Genomic DNA, 24,380 nt, shown 5'->3' with positions numbered 1-24,380 from the left:
TAAAGCTCTTCTACTTTGACCATGCTGTACAACAACCAGCATATCTAGGATACTCTGGAGAGGTATTTTTGTAAGAAAGTGTGTGTGTGTGTGTGTGTGTGTGTGTGTGTGTGTGTGTGTGTGTGTGTGTGTGTGTGTTCTCAAGAAATGAAGGCTGGCCAAGATACTGAAGATACTAGCATTTGGTGTGATGATAATTAATAAGCATTTTTCACACGCCAACCAGCTGACAGTTTCATTTATTAGTGACATCAAGCACCAGTCCAACTATATCATTTCCACTATCCTCCTTCCATGGCCAGAACCACAGATTCTCTCTGGCAGAAGGTTGGATTTATACAGTGAAGGCATGTGACAGTGACACATTGTCCACCCGGCACCATGTAGGGATTAAATCACCTGTTGGAGCAATAAAAGGGATGTTTGTTCTTCCCTTGTTCTCTTTACCAACCGCAGAAACTTGAGGTGATCTCAGCAGAGTTCATTAGACCCAGGTATCATATGACAGTAAGAAAACCAAGCCTTAGATAGCTGCAGATCCTTTATGTAACTGGAGTTTTCAGGTCATATATTTATAGGCTTTTAAAGCAGAAGACGTGAGACAACCCTTTATTGCAACCCTTATGTTTGCAGTAAAATGGATCACAGGAAGGGGAATTGACAGTCCAAGATCACAAAGATAGAGACAGAAGAGACAGAGCTAGGATGAGAACCCAGGCTTCTTGGCTCTTCTACCTCTGGTTGAGCTTGATTTTGATAGCAGCATTTTTATTTCTTTTTTTTTCTTCAGAGACAAGATCTTGCTCAGTTGCTCAGGCAGGAGTGCAGTGGCGCAATCATAGCTCACTGCAGCCTCAACCTCCTGAGCTCAAATGATCTCTCCACCTCAGCCTTTCAAGTAGTTGGGACTACAGGCGTGCACTATCAAGACCAACTAATTTAAAAAATTTTTTTTAAAGACAGGAGTTCTCTATGTTGCCCAGGCTGGTCTCAAACTGCTGGGCTCAAGCAATTCTCCTGCCTTAGCCTCCCAAAGTGCTGGGATTACAGGGGTGAGCCACCATGCCAGGCCTGATAGCATCATTTCTAGGTGGAAATTACTTTGTCTTCAAATGTAAAGATTAAACATAATCTTTTTTTGTAAATACTCAAAGAGTATTTGGAATACAAATATTCCCTTCAAAGAGGAAGGGAAAGAAATCTAGAACATTATACGTGCTCAATAATTGAGTTGGTTGGATTTTTGTATTATAGAGTAATCTTGCTTTATGCAGCTTCACAAAATTAGATCCAATTGACCTTGAATTTGTTTCATTCTTTATTCTTTCCAATGATTCAAAGATGGTTAGAGGATTTAACCTTACCCCACTGCCTCATTGCAAAATTTGAGTATAGATTCAAGGTTATGCTTTGCTGTTCATTGGTTTGAAGGCAAGGCTTTCACAGGAAGGCACACAATTTAAAGTAACTTCGGTTTAAGCTTCTAGAGGTTTGTGGGAATCCTCTTCAAAGGACAGACACCATCAGAACTTAAGGTTATACAGGCTGTCCAGTAAGTGGGGAATAGCACAAACCCTTCCCGACCCTATTCCAAATACATGATTAAAACAGACAGAAAATGATCCTAATTGCATATTCACCATTTAGGCATAACAGTTTTGAATTTGCTTATCATTGTGTTTACAAATTACATTTTTGATCAAAATCTTCCATTGCATTCACTTGTCTTCCAAATCCCATCTTGACAAATCACAGGTCTGTCATTCTGTGACTTTAATAGATCCATGTTCTGTGGTATGTTCCTCCTGCTCCATGGAAGCCCAAAGGCAGCACAAGAAGACTCTGCTGAGGACTCTCTCTTTAGACCCTCACAGACCAGGGTTTGCAGTTTTCTGGTACACCAGTGACACACTAGGAAGGAATGATAGTGTTCTCATTGCTAGGGTCTGCTGATCATGCTCCTCCCACTCTCTTGCATACCTCACCTCCCACCACTGCCAACCATCATTCCAAGGCCAAGCACCACTCTGCAGGCCCAGCTGTTGAGAATGCCTCAGGGCAGGAATCCTTAATTTCCTAAGCCATTCATTTATTTTCATTGAGCACTTTCCACGTGGCAGGCATTCTATTAGGTTTTGGAGATATGGTGACAAACAATACAGATGCGATCCCTTTTGAAACTCACAGTCCTTAAAAAGTTCATAGAATCAGCTGCTCATGCAAATTCATGGCAAGAATTTTTAAATCGCTGGTATGTTGTAACACAGAAACGGATCTTTGTTTCAGGTCTGGGGCCGCAGAGAGCTTACGAAAATGACTGAGTTCTGCATCAGACTGATGGCAAAGAGCTCGCCTTGCAAACTGTGGGAGCTTTTTGGGAGCCATGCCACCCACTCCTCTCAGGGAAATGGGTTTGGGTGATTGTCAGCATTGGGAGCCATAGTGGGAAGGTTCTGAGCTGTGGGTAGGTTGCTGCACAGATGTGGGCATCTTAACTGCCTGGGAGTGCCACACGGTCTGTGTAGTTCTCACTCCATAGCTAAAGCTTTTGGTAGACCCAAGGAAGACCTGAATGGGGACCCACATGCCTCCTTCACCTGCTGTGTTGAGGTCTGGGGATGGTGGATTTGTCTACCCCTGGGGCTCCTCTGTGCCCTCCCCACTTGGGACCACATGTACCCACTTTACCTATAAATCCAAAAAGCATATTGAATTTTAAAAAGAGGAAGCCCCACCTGAGTATCAGGAAAAACCCAGTCCTGCTAACTCCACACAGGTTGCAGTTGCAAAGGCAATTAAAGCCACGGTACAGAGCCCACTTCAGCACCACTCAGAGGCTGGGCTGGTTCTGAGATCCCCAAAGCAGAAGCAACCATCCTAGCAAAGTCTTCTTTTGTTAGGCATTGCCAACTACAAGTATCACATAGGTGCTTCTTAAAGTGATTCCAATGACTATGGAATTCTTCTACTACTTTCTGCCACATACACCTCCAAGGCAGTAATCAATCACCCTATAATGGAATCATCTGGTTTCTCAAGGTTGCAAAGTCCTCAAGGACATCTATGTGTCCCCAGTATCAGAATGGCACATGATAATCACAGGACAAATGTGGTTGATCTAATTAATTATTTCCTCTTTTTCCCTCCATCCCCCCAATATTCATACAGTGTCCTTAACATAAATTTAAAAAAAAATGCTAGCGACTGACTCATACTAAAGATTAGGCTCTCTGGAGTTTCATCCATCATCCTTATCTAGATGGAAAATAATAAAATCTGTGAGTTATGACTGTGCACCACACATTCCTCCCATCTCTAAGGAGGCCCAGCTACAAGCTATAGCTTTAAGGAGGTTTCTCATTATTCTCTTGCAAGTTCGAGTGTGTGCTTCATACCATGCACAATGAAGGGTGGCCATTGATGCAAGGCTGCCTGGTTAAGAGAGAGCCCAACACCTCTCCTCTGTGCAGAACCTTCCCTGCAGTTTGCCAGCCTATCCCTCGCCTCCCCTGGACTGAGTGGATGCTTGAGGGGCATCATACCAGGGTGGTGAACTTGTCCACGCAGGCATTGCGGATCTTCTCCGGGGTGGCAGGGCTGTCTAGCCGGAAGAGTTCCTTCACGTTATTACCTGTGTGCTGAGCTCGAGCTGCACGGATGGCATCTTTGATGGCAAAGAAGATAGAAGCAGCCAGGAAGAGGGGCGGCTCTCCAACAGCCTGAACACAGACAGGGCACAGGGCAGGGGCTCAGGCAGGTGGTCCTGCCTCCACATCATCAAGTGGACCTAGGAGGCCAGGCAGCAAACTCTGCACAAGGAAGGCTGGTGGCACCAGGAAAGCACTGATGGGAGCCACACCAAATACAGCAGTAAGGCACAGTCAGAATTGATCAGGGGCTAAGAACAATCAAGCTAGTACATGACTGGACCGCATGGACATATTTCTTTGAACACTCATGTAATTTTCTCTGATGACATCATGCACATATAATGTACCATTTAAAGTTATACTCGGTAATTGTATTTTACAGACCACAAAATCTGACGTGAGTTTTAACCTTTTCCTCAGTCACTAGCCGAGGGGAAGAGTCTACCTGCAACTCTGACACCAACATTTACAGGCACCATAGTCATATTACAGCATCCGCAGGAATTATAGGCACAAGAACAAACAGGAATTAAAACATTTTCTAGCATAGGTTGGTTTTTCTCCCCCCCAAAGTATAGATCAGAGACCACCTATATCAGAATCACTAAAGATACTTGCTGAAAATGCATGTTCCAGGGCCCTAAGCCACACCTATTGGAGCAAAATTTCTAGGCTTGGGCCCCAGAAAGGCGCATTTTTATCATGGGCCCCAGTAATTCCCAAGCACGGTAAAGTATGACAGTCAATGGCAAGGGTCACAATATGTCCCAGCTTCCCCACCCACTATGGTAAAGTAAACCACGAGAGGAGCAAATGGATGTTTCTTTGGTTACCAAGGATTAGTTGCCTTCCTTCTTCAAACTAGGATTATATGCATCAGCTAAATCAATTTTCAACCATTTTTTCACACTTACTGGAGATAAGGAAGAAATAGAAGACAAGTTATTCACAATCCTTGAGGCATCTGACCAAGTCTTTTTTTTTTTTTTGAGACAGAGTCTCGCTCTGTCGCCCAGGCTGGGATGCAATGGTCCAATCACGGCTCACTGCAGCCTCTGCCTCCCAGGTTCAAAAGATTCTCATGCCTAAGCCTCCTGAGTAGCTGGGATTACGGGCGTGTCCCACCATGCCCAGCTAATTTTTTTTATTTTTAGTAGAGATGGGGTTTTGCCATGTTGCCCAGGCTGGTCTAGAACTTCTGAGCTCAGGCAATCCACTCACCTAGGCCTCCCAAAGTGCTAGGATTACAGGCATGAGCCCCCGCACCCAGCCTGATCAAGTCTTAAGGTCGAGTATTGGCAACTGAAGGAGGTAAAAGAGTGTGTACAAAGGCGCTATCCCATTGGCAGTGAATGTGCTGATTGTCTTTGGACCATAGCAATGCTGTACCTGTAAAATCATCTCTTAGGATCAAGCACCAGTGACGTACACCTGAGATATGGGTGTGGGCCAGGATTTAAATGAGAAGATTTGATGAAGGAATCCCTCTAAATTCACCCAAAGAAGTGGGCCTCAGACCATGCTAAGGTGTTCTCCTCAACCCAATTTAACTGGTTCTCAAGCAGGACTGCCCAACTATCCCACTGCCCCTACCAAGGTCAGTGTCAAACCATCTTCCCTCCTCAAGATATGCCCTTTGAAGTCCCACCAGGTGGGTCACTGAGGCCTCTCATCACCCGCTGGGGCCTCCCCCAGGGCAGATCAGAAGAGACAGCACAGAGTCAGAGCAATGGTACCTTCGATGCATAGATGGCCTTCTTGTTGGGGCAGTCGCGGAGCAGGGACACCCTGAACTCAATGGGGATGCTGCCAAATGCCGGGATCTTGTAGGTGCTAGGGCCACGGGTATGCAGGCTCCCCTCGGGGGAATAGTGTAGCTCCTCTAGGGTGAAGAGGCCAAGGCCCTGGACAAATGCCCCTTCCACCTGCAGGATGGATGGAGAGCACAGTTAGCCTGCCGCCCTCTTCCCTGAGGACAGCTACCACTTGCCACAATGGACACAAAGCGCCAACTGCAGCGCGGCCTGGAATGTAGCTAAAACTGCCCTGTATTGCTTACCTGGCTCCTGCCTCAGCACTGGGATAACCTATCCGGACTTCTGCCAGGCTTTGGCTCAGGCAGAGCAAAGAAATTAACATGGAAGGTCAGTGATTCTAGGAAGGTCACGCTGGTGGGCACGTTTCCCACTACAACCTGCCGCAGTGCAGATGGAGATGTTCCTTCCATGTTGCTACTGGGGAAATGGTGAGCCAAAGCTAAGAAGCAAGCTCACAGGAGGATTTATTCGATAGTAGATTCTTTGAGACCTACCTCCAGCCTTTTTGAACGCCCACTCCTGCCTGTCCTCTAGGAGAAAGTGCCCCCACTGCAGTTCAGCTTACAGGTCTCTCCTAGGGTAATTGCCATGCTAGACAGGCCCACACATCTGCTCTCTCAGCCCCCCGCTCAGAAGCGTGACATGGGGCACTACCATACCTCAATGAGCATTCAGAAAAGAAACCGACTGGCAATCACCTTTGGGTCTGCAGTGCCTGGCTTGGTGCCTGGCCACAGTAGGGGACCATAAATGGTTGTTCAATGAATTAATGAACAGACTGACTAATGGCCAGATTTTCGTATACTCAGTAGTTGTCCATTTTACAATTTGTATTTTCTACCAGATGCTCAGTCTCGAATTCTTGATTCCTCCTCTGTTTTCTCCTATTTCACCTATTCTTTATTTTATTTTATTTTATTTATTTGTTTGAGACTGAGTCTTGCTCTATCGCCCAGGCTGGAGTACAATGGTGCGATCTTGGCTCACTGCAAACTCCGCCTCCCAGGTTCAAGCAATTCTCCTACCTCAGCCTCCCAAGTAGCTGGGATTACAGGTGCATGCCACCACACCCAGCTAATTTTTGTACTTTTAGTAGAGACGGAGTTTTGCCATGTTGTCCAAGCTGGTCTCGAACTCCTGATCTCAGGTGATCTGCCTGCCTTGGCCTCCCAGAGTCCTGGGATTACAGGTGTGAGCCACAGGGCCCAGCCCTATTTCACCTATTCTTCCTAGTAATCCCATATACTCCTAAAGCGATTTTCTCTGGGACCTCCCTTTACTACTTCTGCATAACCTTTGTGTTTTGCTCCCAGGGCCCTCCACCACTCCATGTTTGGCAGCATCTACTTCCTGGGGTACAAAAGCTGTCCTGGGTGGAAGAGGAATGAGAAGACAGAAAACTCTTCTGACCTCAGACCCCACTGTCTGAGCATTGATCCCAAACTCAATCCCCATTCTACGTTGTGCTCACACTCAAATTGGGTGTGTGTGCACGTTCACATGTGCACGCCGTGTTTCCCCATTTCTCATCTTGTTTTTGAGTTGTGAGTGCCCTTCCCAAGTTGACCCATATTAATTTGCTTTCTGCCTTGAGGGTTGGTTGGACTATCACCAATCTAAATTCTACTTTGGGGGAAACTCCCTAGGTTCCATGTTTCAGCCTGTTTGAAGGCAAACTTGGACAACATGTTGTGGCAGGTGGCCCCAGGAGGGGAATGGGGTGCATCGGTGGCCAAGTCTGTCACCACCCTGGTCCCACTGAGCCTCACCTGTCCAATATCAATGGCAGGGTTTAGACTGGAGCCAACATCCATGACAATATCTGTGCGGAGGTTCTAGAGTAGACAGCAAAATTACAAGAAGTTAGAGGAGGAAAAGATGTTTGGAATATGACAGATGACTCATGGTGACCCTCAGACTACAAGTGCCAACCAAAGAGTATGTTCCCAAGCAGAAAGCCCTGGGTGTGCTCAGGCAGAAGTGTTGATGTTCCCACCAAATCTCTGCTGCCACCATCCCTGCTGGAGTCTGAGTTTGTAGCAGCCGGGTAGGGGGTGGGGAGCAGCAGTGATCTCTCAGTAACTGGGAATAACACACATTCATACATGAGTAGTCAGATAGGGTCCCAGAAACCTGGGGCTTTGAATTTGACTCTGGGTAGATCACGTACAAAAGAGTCAATATACTATATTCCATGGGCTGAATCCAACTCGCCCCTGTTTTTGTGGGGCCTGTAGGCTAATAATTACATTATTAAATAACTGGAAAAATAAAAAGAAGAATATTTTGTGACAAGTAAAAATTGTATGAGATTCAATTCAAATTCAAATTTCAGTGTCTATAAATCATGTTTTATTGGAACAGAGTCACACTTATCTGTTTACAAGCTGTCTATGACTGCTGTCACACTTCAATGGTAGAGTTCAGTAGCTGAGGCAGAGACTGTATGGCCCACGAAGCCTAAAACACTTACTCTGTGGCCCTTTATAGGATGTTTGCCTAACCTTAATGGAAGGCATTATTTTTCCAACCAGAAATTTTGTCTCTATCAGCTCTAGGTGTTACAACTCAGTTGTTTCTCTTCTCTTTCCCACTAAGTACTAAAGTTTTGCAAACTTCTTACCTTATGATCTCCTGTTAGGCAGTCAATTTCTACTTCAGAGCAAGCCACCCCATAGCTGAAGTAGTGGAAGGGGTTCCCTGAGTTAGTCTCAAAGCTGTAGCCCAGATTGGGTGTTCTGGGAGGGGAAAGAGAAGATACTGCACATGTATTAACATGAACACACCCCCTTCCCTATGCACGCACAGCTTGACCCACAACATCTTTAAACACCACAAGTTTTTGCATTCAGCTGTTCTCCAAAAAAGTCCATGGTTTGAACAATTTGAACCTGTTAACGAAACCCAGCTATTCCAGAACATTTTGTCTCTGGGCCCTCCTCTATTTTGCCAGTAGCCCTTCTGTACTCATTCTGTACAGCCTAGCAGTGTTTAGTACCATGCTAGCCTCTGCACAGTAGAAAGAGAGGTAACAGATCCATCTGGGCTCACGAAGGACATGAAAGTCACACTCCAAAGGATGTACTGAATTAGAATCCAAGGTCTTCAGGACTGAAGGTTCTGCCTGTGGTGGCTCTTAGACTGTTCACACAAGTTTTCCTGCTTACTTTCTCAAGGTGACAGTTAATAAGATCAGTATCTCATGCTAACCTGGGTGCATCTTTAAGTGGCCACTCCCCACCTGCTGGTCCCTTTGAAAGTTCAACAAATGATTTGAGGGAAATGATACGAATAGAAACAAATGCTCCCTTATACATTTTTAAAATTTTCAATCTGGAGTACCTTATACAATTCCACTTTTGCCTGAGTCATATACATATATGTGTATATCTATGCATTTGTGCATGTGTATTCACATACCTAGAGTTTACAGTACACTGACTCTGTGTTATTCTATACACTACACAGGAATAACATGAGCTGATATGACCAGATCCGCACAAAAACAAAACCAATATGGGGCTGAGGGAAAAGGCTTCTCCCAGAAAAAACCACCACCAATTCCTTTGACCTCTGCTTTCACCATGCTCCTCTGGTTTCACCTTTATAAAACCTTAGTTTCATGAACTCCAGAAATGTAATAGGAATTTATGAGAAAATGTGTTTATGTATGTGTAGGTCAGATATTAATAACCTAGAAAGCACTGGCAAAACATTTCTTCACCACATATATATATATGCACATCTATACATATATATGCCTTATACATATATATTCAATGTAATATCTATACACATATATATGAGCCACATATATGTTCATATATGGCATAGAAATGTTTTTTGTGTATACATGTTTATACATATATGTATAATACATATATATATGCCTTATACATATATGCATATGCATATATGTATATGCATATATGTATATGCATATATGTATATACATATATGTATAAGGCATATATATATGCTTTATATAAGGCATATATATATTCAGTGTAATATCTATACATATATTAGCCATATGTATGTTCATATATATGGCATAGAAGTGTTTTGTGTGTGTACATATGTTTATACAGATATATGCCTTATATATATATATGTATAAGGCATATGTATTCAGTGTAATATCTATACATATATTAGCCATATATATGTTCATATATAGGGCATATAAATGTTTTTTGTGTGTATATATGTTTATGCCTTATATGTATAAACATATATATGCCTAACATATATATGTTCATATATATATTCATATACATACGGAAAATGAATGTTTCATACAAAGAAATGTTTATACGTATATATTTATGCATCTATATATTCATACATTCAGACATGATATTTTAAAGAAACACTGAATTATTTTCCAAATATATTGAAAGAAAATATTCCAAATATCTGTGAAAGAAAAGGTCCTAGTTAAACTTCCCAGAGACGGCTAAAATAAGATGACTGACAGTAAATATGATCATATCTTTTTACAGCTGCTAAGTCAGATGGGCAGGGTCTCTAGCTATTCATGCTGCTACTAAATTTAAAGTTGCAGAAGTCATACACTCTCTTGAAAATCTCCCTGTATTAATAAGGTTCCACTGTATTCTGCATTTTGTAACAAGACCACGTGCTCTAAATCCTCCTCTCATTCTATAAAAAAGTCCCACACACAGTACAAAGAAGCATGCATAGCTAACAGCAATGCCTAACTCAAAACACTACACAGCCTGGTTTCTGCAGGAGAACACTGAGGGAGGAATGGTTAGGTACTGGCCCCAATACGTCATCAATGAGGAAACAGGGGAACAGGTTCAGCAGGACCACTGACTTCCTCAGGTGAAATGGTGCACCCTGAGACCAGAACTAGAAGTCAGGTCTTCTGACACACAGCTGGTGCTTTTACCCCTTGGCACACAGTGTGGCCATTCCACATATTTTAGAGCATCTTTAGACTGAAATTAGCGGAAGTCTGTTGAAGAGATAAGTGGAGCTGCTCTCTCCTGACCATAGCCTGGCAGGATTCGGTGCTGGAGTGGACCAGTGAGGTTAGGATGACATCACACTATGAGCTGGGCAAGGACAACACCATACTTACCTATAAAACCCAGTGGCAGACAAGCTCACTGTGTCCATGTAGGCAGCTGTGACCTGAGGAGAGGAGATGGCCATGAGGCAGGGGAAGTGAGGTTTTCAGGAACCCTGACCTGCCACTAAGCTTTCAGGAGCTCACCTCCTCTGGAAGCCAATCAACTCATTTTACTAGTGACTCCCATTTCCATACCTTACCTCACATTGTCACTGGCACCACCTGCACCAGGTCCTCATTATCTGAAGCCTGGAACACTGTAGTCACCTCTTAACTGGTCTTCCTCCCTTGAGTTGTCTCCCCAGCCCAGCCAGAGTGGCCATCTTAACATACCACACTGTGCATGTCACTACCCTACTCTAGAGCTTTCCATGGCTCCTTATTGCCTATAGAGCAAATGCCTGATGTTAAGGACCACAGTCTCTCTGGCATTTTGCAGCACACCATGGCCACCCCAGCCACACTCAAGAGCTAAACCTCTCTCAATTCTTCCATCTCCCACACCTCTGCACCTTTATTTATGTGGTTCCTCTTCTATATATGTGCAAATCCTTTTCTTCCCTCAACAACTACTCAAACTTGCCCTCCATTCTCCCCTCCTTGGTGAACTCTCCCTAACTGGCCATTATAAAAGCAACACGCTATAGTGCTCATGTGGTACTTCACATGTTCACCTTGTGCTTTTACATACGCTTTCCTGTTGATCAAACTATCCCTTGGACTATATAATGTGCTTTTTTGGTATCCCCAAACACTAGCACAGACTCAGATTTAAGTTGTACTTGATATAATTTGTGTCTTCATCATTAGCAGCCAGCAAACGATTTACTGTGTCACACACACTATTTAGCACTTTGCATACATTATCTTACTTATATTCACAACCCTAGAAAACCTATACTATTATTAGCCTCATTTTACAGATGAGAAAACTAAGGCTTGGAGAGAAAGACTTGGGCCTAAAACCTGCACTAGTCATTTAACATAATGTGTGTGTGCACGCATGCTTGTGTGCATTTGTGTGTGTGTGCACGTGCGCATGTGTATGTATGTGTTGGTGACTGTGGTTCATTTATTGGGGTTACCTGTTTACCAGGCACACTGGTCTACATGGCTGATGGTTGAAGACAAAGCTCAGATCCACAGGTCAGATGATAGAATATTGTTGTCGGGACTGTTGTTAAAAACATTTAAACTGCCTGATAAATCCATGCTAAAACCCAACTACCAATCAAGCTACTTTCATGTGCTATTGGTACAAGTGGTATGGAGAGGTCATAGAAGGCATAGTAAAATGAGTGGGTCTGAGAAAAATGGCATGTTTTCTTTAAATCTATTGAGGAAGATTTGCAGTGAGCTGGTTTATGTGCAGTCACATTTGATGTGTTACTCTTCTGCCCAGTTCTACCACTCCAATACTGGGGAAGGATGCAGAGCTGCCATTGATATTTCCGCCTGCTGGAGGAGCCACAGCCTCCCACCTGCGAGAGACTCCCTTGCAGCTTCCCTCTGAGATTTCTGACATTCAGGACACTGGTGTAGAAGTCAGAGAATTGGGCTCATTCTTATTATAAGTGCTTGTTCTGTCATTCCCCAAATCACAGGAATGATAGAAGTCCTTGGGTGATGTTTTCTCCCCACGCTGTCACAGAGGGAATCTCAGTAGACTCAGACTCAAGAGATGGAGATTTGAGGAAAACCAGGCTCATTTGGGACAAGCAGGGTGTGGGAGCAGTCCCGCTGAGTCAAGACAATCCGATGAGGCATGTTCAGCAGGCACCCATCCTCTCAGGCTCAGGCAAAGAAAACCCTGATTCCCACAAGGCTGTCAAGATCCAGGATCAAAAACTTCCCTCAAATGACCTCCCTCAATGATGAAAGCTATAGAGAAAGGACCCAGCCAGGATGAGCATTTATTCATCCTGTAAAATCACACAAACCACCTCAACTTCTCTCTGCTGTTCTGACTAGAATATTGTCTCCTATTACTTGTTCGGATTCGGAACGGAGGCCCTGCTGTCAATTTCCTTCTCCTTTGCAAAAGTGACTTGGATCAACTCAGACTTACCCAGTCTTCCCAGGAGCCACTGGGATTCTTCTTCTTGTAGGGTTCCAGCCTTTTCAAGATGGTCTGACAAGCCGCCTAAAGTAAACACCCCCCACACCCCAGACACATCAGTCCTCCGTAGCCCAGGCAAAACCCGAGGGCCCCAGCAAGGCTAGCTCCAAGCAATGCTGTACCCAGGGTGCCACTCAGACAGCCTGGCCACCCACTCCAGAATGATCAAGGCCCAGGGTAGAATCCACAGGACCTGGCCAATAGGGCCACCACTAGTCCCTGCTTAGAGAGCACTTCCTGACTCAATTCTTAGGCTGACAGAGGGCGAAATGTTTGAGGGATCCCCAGAGAGGTGTCTTCTTCCCTCAAACTCCTTGTTTGATTATATCCCCCATATGGCAGAGGAGCCAGTGTGGCCAACCTGACTCTATAATCAAATTTCAGCTTCAGCCCATTGTCCTATTGCTAGCTCCAGCACCAGGGAGTATTTCCAGAAGCCTCTGCTTTCCCTCGGTATCCTCACCTCCCCATCCTGCACTCATCCTTCCCAGCTTTGAGGGCAGTGATTATGATTCTTGGGCCTCTCTTTTAGCTTGAGGTTTGGAGAAACAGCATCCTCCTGGATAAGGGAGCCAGAGGCCTGGCCAGAGCCAAAGAGCCTGCAAGGAACCCTTCTAGCTCCCACCCAGGGAGACTCTCCAGGCCCACAGCTCTGGGCTGGCCCTCTGCTCTGCGGGCTCCCACGGGCTCCTTACGTAGACGGCCTGTCCATTGAGGTCAGCGCTGACAGAGGCAGCCGTGGGAGAGGTGTTGGGCACAGTGTTAGTGCTTGTCTCGCTGATATAAATCTTAGAGGTGGGGATTTTCAGAGCTCTACTGGCCACCTGCGAAAAGAGAAGACATTGCCCTCTAGGGAAGGGGTTATCATGGGGCTTGGCTGCCTTCTCCCCAAGACAGGATTCACATTCACTGTTACAGGCAAGAAAACAATTTTGTAAGCTCTAATCTCACTGTCTGGGATGTCCTTACATCTGGCTGAATTTGAAGGAGCACTTGATGGAGTTCGGTTGGATAAAAAATTCATAAACTGACAAACAGTGCCTTTTTACACTAACACTCACTTTTTGAAAGATCCAATCTGGCCAGTCTCCATGCGCCAAGCAGATGTGCTGACTCTAATCCAGCTCATTGTCCTCACTCCACTCCGAGGAGTCTTGGAATGTGGGAAACTCACGACCTTTACACACAGAGCATGCCCGCCTCACACACTGAGAATGTTGGTAATAGCAATGTCCTCAGAGGTCACCTGGCCAACTCCTTTGCACAGATGAGGAAACTGAGTTCAAGTGGGGGAAAAGACTTGCCCGAGGCTACACGGACATAAGCGACAGGGCCAGGCCAGACCCCGGGCCTGCTTCTGCTCTGATAGGTCCCACTGCTCAATTTCTTATACCACTTCCTCTAACAACAGACACCACACTGCCAGAGAGGGCTGCTCACCTGGACCATTTTGGTATGAAGGCCTTGGCCCATCTCAGTCCCCCCGTGGGTCAGCAGCACAGAGCCATCTGTGTACACATGAAGCAGGGCTCCTGCCTAGGGAAAGAGAAGGATGCCAGACACAAAATTCAGTAAACTCCAACTCATTAAGGTTTGGGACCAAACGTATGGAGCCCAGGAACAAGAGAACCAGCAGCATTTTGGATGTAAACCTCAGACAAAAATTATGGCAGTATGAATCTCATGATTTAATTATATAGCACTTCAGTAGTTTGCAGAAGGTTTTCATATGTTTCTCTCTGTTTCTCTTGTTCTCAAAGGGAAATAGGTCAAATATCTGTCCTCACTCTGTAAGTGAAGAAACAGAACAAGAAAAAAAGAGTAGCTCTCTCCAGTCCGATAGTAAGGAAAGGTAAGAACTGGAGGTTGATCCCAGATCTCTGAGTCTCACTGCCCATGACCTACTGGACAAATAGGACTGTGCAAGTTCGACTTTCATTTAAACAGCAAAGAGTTCCTCCAGTAAGCCCTGTTACCAGTGACAACAAAATTTCCCTTGCAATACTGTAAACAAGGGGGAAATGGGGTCCCAGTCCAGCAGAGATGGACACAATTCTATAAAGCAATTACCTGATTCAGAAAAGGAACTGTGAAGCTTATTCCAAACTTGGTGGGAATTATGCACAATCCTCTCTTTTTCCAACAATTCTCCCTAGAGAAAAAGGAATATTCTTATAGAACCTTCTCTACCATATTGAGGACATGAACATCTTTGGATGTTCAAATCAAAACAGGACATCCTTGGGGTTGCCCATATAGTCTTGCAATAATGGAACTATGCCCCAATAATGTAGACAAAGATGAGAACAGTCAGCTGGTGCACAGCCCTCACCAGGGGGTCTTGTCAACACTCTTCTTCCCTGAGTGCAACCCGTACTGGGTCAGAGTGCCCTGGTAATCTTGGGCTGTCATCATCTCCAGGAGGCACTGTGCCTCACTGACAATAATAAAGCCTTCTCTGTGCTTTATATTTAATTATCTGAGTAACTCTGTGAGGAAGACAGAGCCAGCCCAATTGTGCCCACTTTTCAGATGATGAAACCGAGGCCCAGGGACTCCCAAATTCATATTTATAGATCAGTGTCAGAGGCAGGTGCATAACTGTGATGTGTTAGTCCTAGGCCAGTGTTCTTTATAATATGGCGTGCCCAAAGGTTTACAAACATGTAAAGATGAACCAAAACTGACAGGCTATGACACCGATTGCAGGCTCTGAGCCCACCTGCCCCGGACTGAAGATCATTATAAGATCTTAAAGAGATGGCTGTGAATGAGTTGGCAAACTCAGCAGTCTCATAAGTTATCCATTGAATTATTAGCTTCTTATATGGGGGTCAGCAGAAAGGCTGTAGGATATGAAACCCAGAAGAGCAACTGGACTTCTACTCCTAGTGCTTACTTGTTGAACTTGTCAACCTCACTCTTCCGAGCATGATACTGAGAGCTTGCTAGGCATTCTTCCCAGCATCTGGGCAAGGTGAAACCCTCAAGCTTCTGGTTGAAGTGTGTCAGGTCCCCTTCTTTGTACAGGTTTTTCCTCCGCACCTTCCCAAGGAGAGAGATACAGAGGCCTTGTTGGCGGCAAGAGACTGTGGGGGCAGGGCACAACCTAAAGTTAAGCTTCCAACCCCCTCAGCAGCCCATGCCTGTCATCTGCCCCCATGGGAGATGCCCAAGATACAAAGCCGCTGTCCCCCGAAGTAGTCTAAACCACTCTGACTTGTGCTACCAAATTCTCAGCTTACCTCCTCTGCAGGCATCCCACAGGTCACTGCAACTTCACTCATCCAGCACTCGGCAATGAGCATCCCTTGGGGCCCCCCAAAGCCCCGGAAGGCCGTGTTGGAGGGAAGGTTGGTTTTGCACAGCCGCCCAGTGCCCCGGATGTTGGGGATTTTATAGCAGTTGTCCATGTGGAATAGAGCTCGTTCCATAATCTGAAGCACAGGAAACAAAAATGGGAGAGAACAGTGTACTGATTTCATTGGTTCCTCAAAGTAGGAACTTTGAGGGCTGTAACCATTGCCTGCCTTTCCCCTCTGCACCCAAGTTATTTCTCCCCCAGGATATTGCAGCAGCATCTTTTTTTTTTTTTTTTTTTGAGATGGAGTCTCGCTCTGTCACCAGGCTGGAGTGCAGTGGAGCGATCTTGGCTCACTGCAAACTCCTACTCCCTGGTTCAAGCGATTCTCCTGCCTCAGCCTCCTGAGTAGCTGGGATTACAGGCACGCACCACACGCCCAGCTAATTTTTGTATTTTTAGTAGAGATGGGGTTTCACCAGGTTGGCCTGGAAGGTCTCGATCTCCTGACCTCGTGATCCACCCGCCTTGGCCTCCCAAAGTGCTGGGATTACAGGCATGAGCCCAGCCTGCGGCAGCATCTTTACTGCACCTTATCCACCTACTAGTCCCCTCATTCAGCTCCTCTGTGGAGAAATTCTTTCCAGAGCCTCTAGTTGGAACTAATCACTTGCCTCTTTTTGAAAACAGTTAACTTTTAAAAATTCATTGTAAATTAGTTAATGAAAACTATGAAAACAGCCATGAAAGTTGTACTGCAAATAGTTTGAAGTGTCCCATACTTCTGTAAGTCATGGTATGAAAAACAGTAGCCTCTTCCACTTTCCTTCCTTCTAGTCTCCAGAAGCAACTACTTACAATTCTCATAGCTTATCATTTATCAGCTATTTAGATAAACTTATACATCTCTAGATAATGTGGCTACATTGCTATGTCTTGACTTTTTCAGTTTTAGACTTTTAGGTTGCCTTTCTTTTATGGAAAAGGAGAATTTAGTTTTGGCTTAGCTCCCTCCCTCCAGCCCTCACCCCTACCAGCTTCCTATTTCCCAGTATAGTTGTATTTTGATCAGATCAATAGTCAATTTAATATTATAACTCTATAAACATTACTTACAGCTGAACCATGTAGTTACATTACAATTTCTTCTCTCTTGATAATATTTTTTTTCACCCTGGAGTTAATAATTGTCTTTATTTTTTCATCTGCTTCATTTTGTATGTACTTATTACTAAGCCAACTTAAAGTTTTCCCCAATTCTAAAAATCTGCTCCTAATATATTTTCTCTTTTCCCTCCTGAGCTCTGCTTCCAACATGTTCAAGCACATCAGATTTTCTATCCTAGAGCCATCTGGCCTACTCCAATTTAAATTGGCTGCCCACTAGATCTGCTATTCAGCTGTTACCTAAGGATTTAAATCTTAAATCCCCCAGTGGGATCCAAAGGGGTAAAGGGATTCATCCCAGGGATTCCCTTCACCTCTCTCCATATTGAATCCCCTGTTCCTAGATTCCATGCCTTTCCCTTTTTAAATTTTACTCCCTCATTTTGTTGGAGTACATCCTTTAATATCTTCATAAGAAAGGGTACACAAAGAGGAACATCTTTGACACCTTGCATGTCTGAAATGTCTTTATTCTACTTTCACCTTTAATTAATGATTCAGCTGTATATAGAATCCTAATTTGGAAGTAGGCTTTCCAGTTTTTCTCAGCAATGTGAAGGCATTTTACTAGTACATTCTAGCTTCCTGCTATTGAGAAGTCCAATCAATGCCTTTCCAATTCTTGGAGAGTTCTGTTTTTTCTTCCTGAAAATTGTGAAATCTTCTCTTTGTCCTCAGGTTTCTAAATTTCATAACATTATAACCTGGCATAGGTCTATTTTCTTTCATTGTGCTGGTTATTATATGGGCTGTTTTAATCCCAAAGTGTATGCCCATCAGTTTTGGAAAATTTTTTGAATTATTGATAGCTTCCCCTTCTCTGTTTTTTCCATTCTTTCTTTCTGAAATGTCTATGATTTGGACCTCTTGAACTGATCCTCAAAATTTTTTTGTATTTTCTCTATTTTTTCACATTGTTTTCCATTTTTGGGAGATTTGTCAAGTTTCTTTGAACCCCTCTGCTTTCATAGTGTCAATTCATGAGAGCTCATTTTTATTCTTTGACTGCTCCATTTTAGTAACATTCTGTTCCTTCTTTAAGTTGTAATATCTCATCTCTCTGGAAAGATCAATGGCAGCTTTCTTTTTTTGTTGTTTGTTTTATTTTGGTTTATTTCCCTATGGGTACTCTCTTCTCTCCCACAAGTTGCTTTATGTGTCTTTGATAATTTTAGTCTTACTCATCCTAAATGATTTTTCTATGTCTCAATTAATTCTACTTTTGCTTTCCCTAGTACTTTATCAACTTGTGTTTCTGTTTCTTTTATCATCTACTTCCCCTGCCATATTGTGAATTTCTTGAGGGCAGAAACAATGTCATAGCCTTCCTTATGTAGCCACCCTAGGCACTTAATATATTTGCTGGATTGAATTGAAAATCTTGTAGGATGTCTAGGGACAAAGACTGTATGTTTTTCAATGTGATTTTTTCCCATACCAGAAAGCATGTCTTATACATGAAGAGAACAAGAAATAAGAATAATTCTTTTTTTGAACAATTTTAACCCTAGATCTGAAGTGTGAAGTTTCCTAACTGAGCCAATTAGGCAGCCCCTAGCAGAGAGGAGTGGGATCCAAAAGGGTAAAGGGAAATGTTGGCCTTTCCTGAAAACTTTAACCTTTTTTTTTTTTTTTTAAAGAGACAGGCTTTTGCCATGTTGGCCAGGCTGGTCTTGAACTCCTGACCTCAAGTGATCTGTCTATCTCGGCCTCCCAAAGTACTGGGATTATAAGCATGAGCCACCGCATCCAGCCACGTCTTTTTTTTTTTTTTCAAACAAGAATCTATACATACGTAACTACTATGGTTACAAAATTAAGATTTAAAAAACTGTAAAAAGTGGTACCACCAAAATAAATTTGTTAATTCTCACAATTGACTTTATTTCATCCAAGCCCTCTAGTTATTTTTCTAAACAACTCAATATTCCAAGTTCATCTGCCAAAGCTGTGACCACAATAATGAGGAGTACGTAGCTCCCACTTCTGGTCTTACCCTGGTCATTTATAATGCGACTGGAGGAGCATCAACTGAGACTAAATATAAAAGCACACGATAATTACTGACACATTACTCAGGATTCTATCTTGTGAGAAACTCAACATTGAAGTATATACGGAGACTTTCACTTCCATACTTCCATTAAGTACCACTAAAAACTCTGGAATTCTATATATTTATTTAAAATCAACCACAACAACAATGCAAGAATACTCTGAAAAGTCGAGGAAAACAAAAGGCAGTCCCAGTAGGGACTTTGCAACCCAAGGAATGACATGATGGTGAGTTCCAGGGGTTTCCTTTTTGCCTCATCTATATATCCCAGACTTGGGGCAGGAGCTGACAATCCAGAAATGCCAATGATGACAGAGACCAAAAAGCTCACTCTATATTCCAAATCCTTTTATCTCTAGCCAAAAGACCAAGAAAAGGGCAGTCTAGCAAAACTAAACACTTTTAGACAATAAGTACCCCAGCCAAATATCACAGAAAAAAAAAATGTAGTCTCATTCCTACTCACACCTGCAAAAGCTCAGTAGGAGCCTAGACTTCCACATTCATGAGGCTGTTATGAGATACCCCAACATTCCCGCTGGGATGGTGCCAGAGGAGACCAGATCAGGAGTCAAGACTTTCATTGCTGATGGCCAGTCATAAGGCTGTACCTACACCTTATGATGGAGTCATTGGAGAACACATTGACTTCCCCACCCACATAACAAAGACACACCACTCTTTCCTTCCTTTCTGGTGGTGTCAGAAAAAGTCTAGTGAAGAGTCAAGGCTTTTAGCACAAGCCAGTGGTAAAGAGGCCACCCACACCATGATGTCCATGGACAACACATGGAATGTAGATCTCCCACCTCTGCCCAGAAGTAAGAAGGAGTTGTTCCTAACCTGGGTATCAACAAAGGCCAAGTGGAAGATCAAGATTTCTACCTCTACCTAGCAGTGATGAGGTGGCGTCCACCACTGCTAGAGCAAGGTCAGAAAGAGCCAATTAAAATAGAAGGCTTAAATAAGATCCAAGCTCTCAGAACATCATCATCACCATCATCATCACCACCATCATCTGTACATTAATGACGGGTTTCTCCAAGTTTCAGTGAAAAATCACTTGTCATACCAAGTGATAGGAAGATCTCAAACTTCCTGAATAATAAAAGATAACCAGGAGATGCCATCACTGAGGTGACAAAGATGTTAAAATTATCTGACTGTAGTTTTAATGCAGCCATGAAAAAAATGCCTCCGAGATCAATTGTGAACACACTTGACAGAAATAAAAAGCTTCTGGAAATAAACAGATAGTCTCAGCAAAGACATAGAAGATACAAAGAAGAACCTAATGGGCCTTTCAGAATTGAAAAGGCAACAACCAAAATAAATAGCTTATTGGGTGGATTCAACAGCAGAAGAGAGGGGACATAGAACAGAATCAGTGAACTGAAGAATAGAATAAGATATATTATCCAGTCTGAACTATATTGAGAATATGGAATGAAAAAAAATGACAGTTTCAAGGACCTTTGGGACTATAACCAAAGACCTAACACTCATGCCATTGGAGATCTGGAAGAAAAGGAGAAAAAGAGAAGAGTATGAAAGTACTCAAAGCAATAATAACTGAAAAGTTCCCAAGGTTTCAAGATATGTAAACCTACAGATTCAAGATGCTTGGTGATCTTAAAACAGGATAAGCCTGAAGAAATCCATAAGTCCTATCATAATTAAACTTCTGAAAACTAAAGACAAAGGAAAAATCTTGAAAGCACCCAGAGAATATGACAACTTACCTATAGGGGGAGCCTTATTAGAATGACAAAGGATTTCTCATCAGAAGCCATAGAGACCAGAACGAAGTGGCAGTTTTTCAGGTGCTGAAAGAAATGAACTGTTAACTCAAAACTTAATGCCCAGTAAAGTGATCCTTCAGGAACAAGGAAAAAAATTAAGACATTCTCAGATGGAAAACTAAGAAAATGTGTCCCCAGCAGACCCACAATAAAATAATGACTAAAGAAAATGATAAAAGAAGGAAGCTTGGAAAATTAGAAGGAAGGAAAAACACTATAAGCAAAATCATGGGTACAAGCAGTAAGCTTTTCTTCTCAGTTTTTAAAATTGTCTGATAGTTGAAACAAAAATTAAAACACTGTCTTGATGTGGTTCTAAATGAATGTAAAGAAAATATTTAAAATAAAAATAATATAAATGGGAAAGGGCAGAGTCATAAACGGAGGTAAGTTTTCTATACTTCACCAAAACTAGTAAAATGAGAACTTCAGTAGGCTGTGATAAGTTGTGTATATATAACATAATACCTTGAACAATGACTAAGAAAGCTATGTAAGAGATACTTTTAATAAAAATGGAATATTAAAAAAAAATGTCCAAGTAACCCACCCACAGCAAGGCACACAAAAGAATACAGAGAAATGAAAAGCTGATAGAACAAACAGAAAACAAAAAATAAAGTGGCAGTCTTATGCCTCAACACATCAATTATTATTATATGATGTATAAATAGTATAAATACAATTAAAAGAGATTAGCAGAATGGATTTACAAACATGACCCGATTACATACTATCTTCAAGAAAATCACTTCAAATATAATAATGTAGGCAAGTTGAAAGTAAAAGGATGGAAAAAGATATACCACGCAAACATTAATCAAAAGAAAGCAAGAGTGGCTTTATTAATATGAGATAAAGTAGACTTCAGAGCAAATACAATTACCAGAGACAGAGAGAAGGAGATTATATAATGATAAAAGTGTCAATTCTCCCAAAAGACAGCAATACTAATTGTGTCTGCCTCAAATAACAGAGCTGAAAAAGATATGAAGTAAAGACTGGTAGAACTAAAAGGAGAAATAGAAAATTCCACAATTACAGTTGGAGATTTCAATGCTCCTCTCTCAAAATTGGTAGCAAAAAATAGACAGAAAATCAGGAAGGGTATAGAAGAACTCAACATCACCATCAGGATCTAGTGGATATTTATAGCACATTATACATGTGGTAGGAAAAAGAAATGCCTCCCCAAAGATACATTCACTTTCTAATCACGGAACCTGTAAATACTACCTTATATGGCAAAATATGTGATAAAGTTAAGGGTCTGGAGAGAATTAGCTTATCCTGAACTATTGGAGTGGACCCTAAATGCAATCACATGTCTCTGTAAGAGAGAAGTATGTATAGGTAGACAAGAATGGACACACAGGAGAAAGTGATGGGAAGACAAAGACAGAGATTGGAGGGATGCAACCACAAGTCAAGGAGTGCCACCAGCCACCAGAAACTAGAAAAGATCAGGAATGGATCCTTCCCTAGAGCTTCCAGAGGATGTGCGGCCCTGCCAACACCTTGATTTCAGACTTCTGGCCTCAGAACTGTGAGAAAATAAATGTTTGTTATTTTAAGCCACCCAATTTGTGGTGATTTGTTATAACAGCCACAGAAAACTAATACACAGCCATCAACAGCAAAATACACATTCTGCTTAGGTGCCTGTGGAACTTGTATCAAAACAGACCATGTCCTGGGCCATGATATGAACCTCAACATACTTCAAAGAATTGAAATCCTATAGACTGTGTTCTTCAATTAAAACGGAATGAAACTAGAAATCAATAGAAAGCCTCAGGATACAAAGATAACTGGAATATCCATAAACACCTGAAAACCAAACAGCATGCTTCTAAATAATTAGAGATCAAAGAGAAAGTGTCAGGGAAATAAACAAGCAGACCAAAAATACAAGAAAAAAATGAAATACAACATACCAAAACTTATGGGACCTGTCTAAAGTAGTGCAGAGGGGAAACTTTATAGCACTAAATTGAATACATTAAAAAAGAGGAAAACATTCTCAGATAGTTAATTTAAGCTTTCAACTCAAGAACCTAGAAAAAGAGAAGCAAAATAAATCCAAAGCAAACAGAGTGAAGGAAATAATAAGGATAAGAGCAGAAATCAGTGAAATTGAAAACAAACACAATAGAGAAAATCAATGAAACAAAAACCCGGGTCTTTAAAAAGAGCAATAAAATTTACAAACCTCTGGCAAGACAGAAAAACAAAGTGAAGTCACAAATTACCATATCAGGATTGAAACAGGGGCTATCACTACAGACCCTGAAGACATCAAAAGAGAAATAAGAACACACTATGAACGATTCTACACACATGAATTTTTTAATAACTTAGACAAAATTAAATTGAATTCATGGAGATAAAGAGTAGAATGATGTTTACCAGAGGCTGGGGAGAGTAGGGGGACAGGGGATAAAATGGGGATGGTTAATACATATAAAAATATAGTTAGAATGAGTAATATCTAGCATACAGTAGAACAATATGGTGACTATATTTTAAAATATATGATAATTTATCGTATATTTAAAAATAAATAAGAGTAGAATTGAAATGTTCCCTAACACAGAAAAATGATAAATTCTTGAGGTGATAGATATTTATATTACCCTGATTTGTTTATCCTGATACACTGTATGCCTGTATCAAAACATCATATGTATCCTATAAATATATACAACTACTATGTACTGATAATAATGAAAAACAAAACATTTTTAAATGAATGTCTCAAAATACAAAACTACCACTTCAGTATGAGATAGATAATTTGAATAGTCCTAGAACTATTAAGGAAATTTAATCAATAGTGGTTTTTTGTTTGTTTCTTTTTTTTTTCAAGTATTATACTTTTAAGTTCTAGGACAGATCAACGAGACAGAAAGTTAACAAGCATATCCAGGAATTGAATTCAGCTCTGCACCAAGCTGATGTAATAGACATCTACAGAACTCTTCACCCCAAATCAACAGAATGTACATTCTTCTCAGCACCACATCACACTTATTCCAAAATTGACCACATAGTTGGAAGTAAAGCACTCCTCAGCAAATGTAAAAGAACAGAAATTATAACAAACTGTCTATCAGACCACAGTGCAATTTAATCAATAGTTTTAAGGCTATCAGAAAAGAAGTCTCCAGGTCCAAACGATTTCACTGGAAAATTCTACCAAACATTTAAAGAAGAATTAACACCAATTCTACACAATCTGTTCTAGAATTAGAAGAGGAATTCTAACTCATTTTATGAAGCTAGTGTTATCCTGACACCAAACCCTGACCAAGATGGTATAATTTTAAAAGAAAAAACTACAGAGCAATATTTCTCATGAATATGG

The 24,380-nt window shown here is 42.1% G+C and overlaps 1 protein-coding gene across 5 annotated transcripts in view; it reads right to left on the bottom strand.

Moving 5' to 3' along the window:
* Positions 1-222: 222 nt before the first annotated feature.
* Positions 223-24,380, bottom strand: part of XDH (xanthine dehydrogenase) — a 163,251-nt gene continuing 139,093 nt past the window's right edge. For all 5 annotated transcript variants that reach the window (XM_055378822.2, XM_055378823.2, XM_055378824.2 and 2 more), the window contains 12 exons: positions 15,933-16,124; positions 15,587-15,732; positions 14,758-14,839; positions 14,128-14,223; positions 13,383-13,511; positions 12,637-12,711; positions 10,578-10,630; positions 8,091-8,205; positions 7,237-7,302; positions 5,387-5,575; positions 3,543-3,719; positions 223-1,911 (listed from right to left, as the gene is read on the bottom strand). In XM_055378822.2, coding sequence (XP_055234797.2) covers positions 1,861-1,911; positions 3,543-3,719; positions 5,387-5,575; positions 7,237-7,302; positions 8,091-8,205; positions 10,578-10,630; positions 12,637-12,711; positions 13,383-13,511; positions 14,128-14,223; positions 14,758-14,839; positions 15,587-15,732; positions 15,933-16,124 — 1,371 coding nt within the window. In that variant the 3' untranslated portion in view covers positions 223-1,860. The remainder of the gene's footprint in view (positions 1,912-3,542; positions 3,720-5,386; positions 5,576-7,236; positions 7,303-8,090; positions 8,206-10,577; positions 10,631-12,636; positions 12,712-13,382; positions 13,512-14,127; positions 14,224-14,757; positions 14,840-15,586; positions 15,733-15,932; positions 16,125-24,380) is intronic.

This window comes from Gorilla gorilla, chromosome 12 (genome assembly GCF_029281585.2).
Source record: "Gorilla gorilla gorilla isolate KB3781 chromosome 12, NHGRI_mGorGor1-v2.1_pri, whole genome shotgun sequence".
Classification (NCBI taxonomy): Eukaryota; Metazoa; Chordata; class Mammalia; order Primates; family Hominidae; genus Gorilla; species Gorilla gorilla.
Note: the sequence above shows the minus strand (reverse complement) of the source record. Positions and strands in the feature narration are given on the sequence as shown.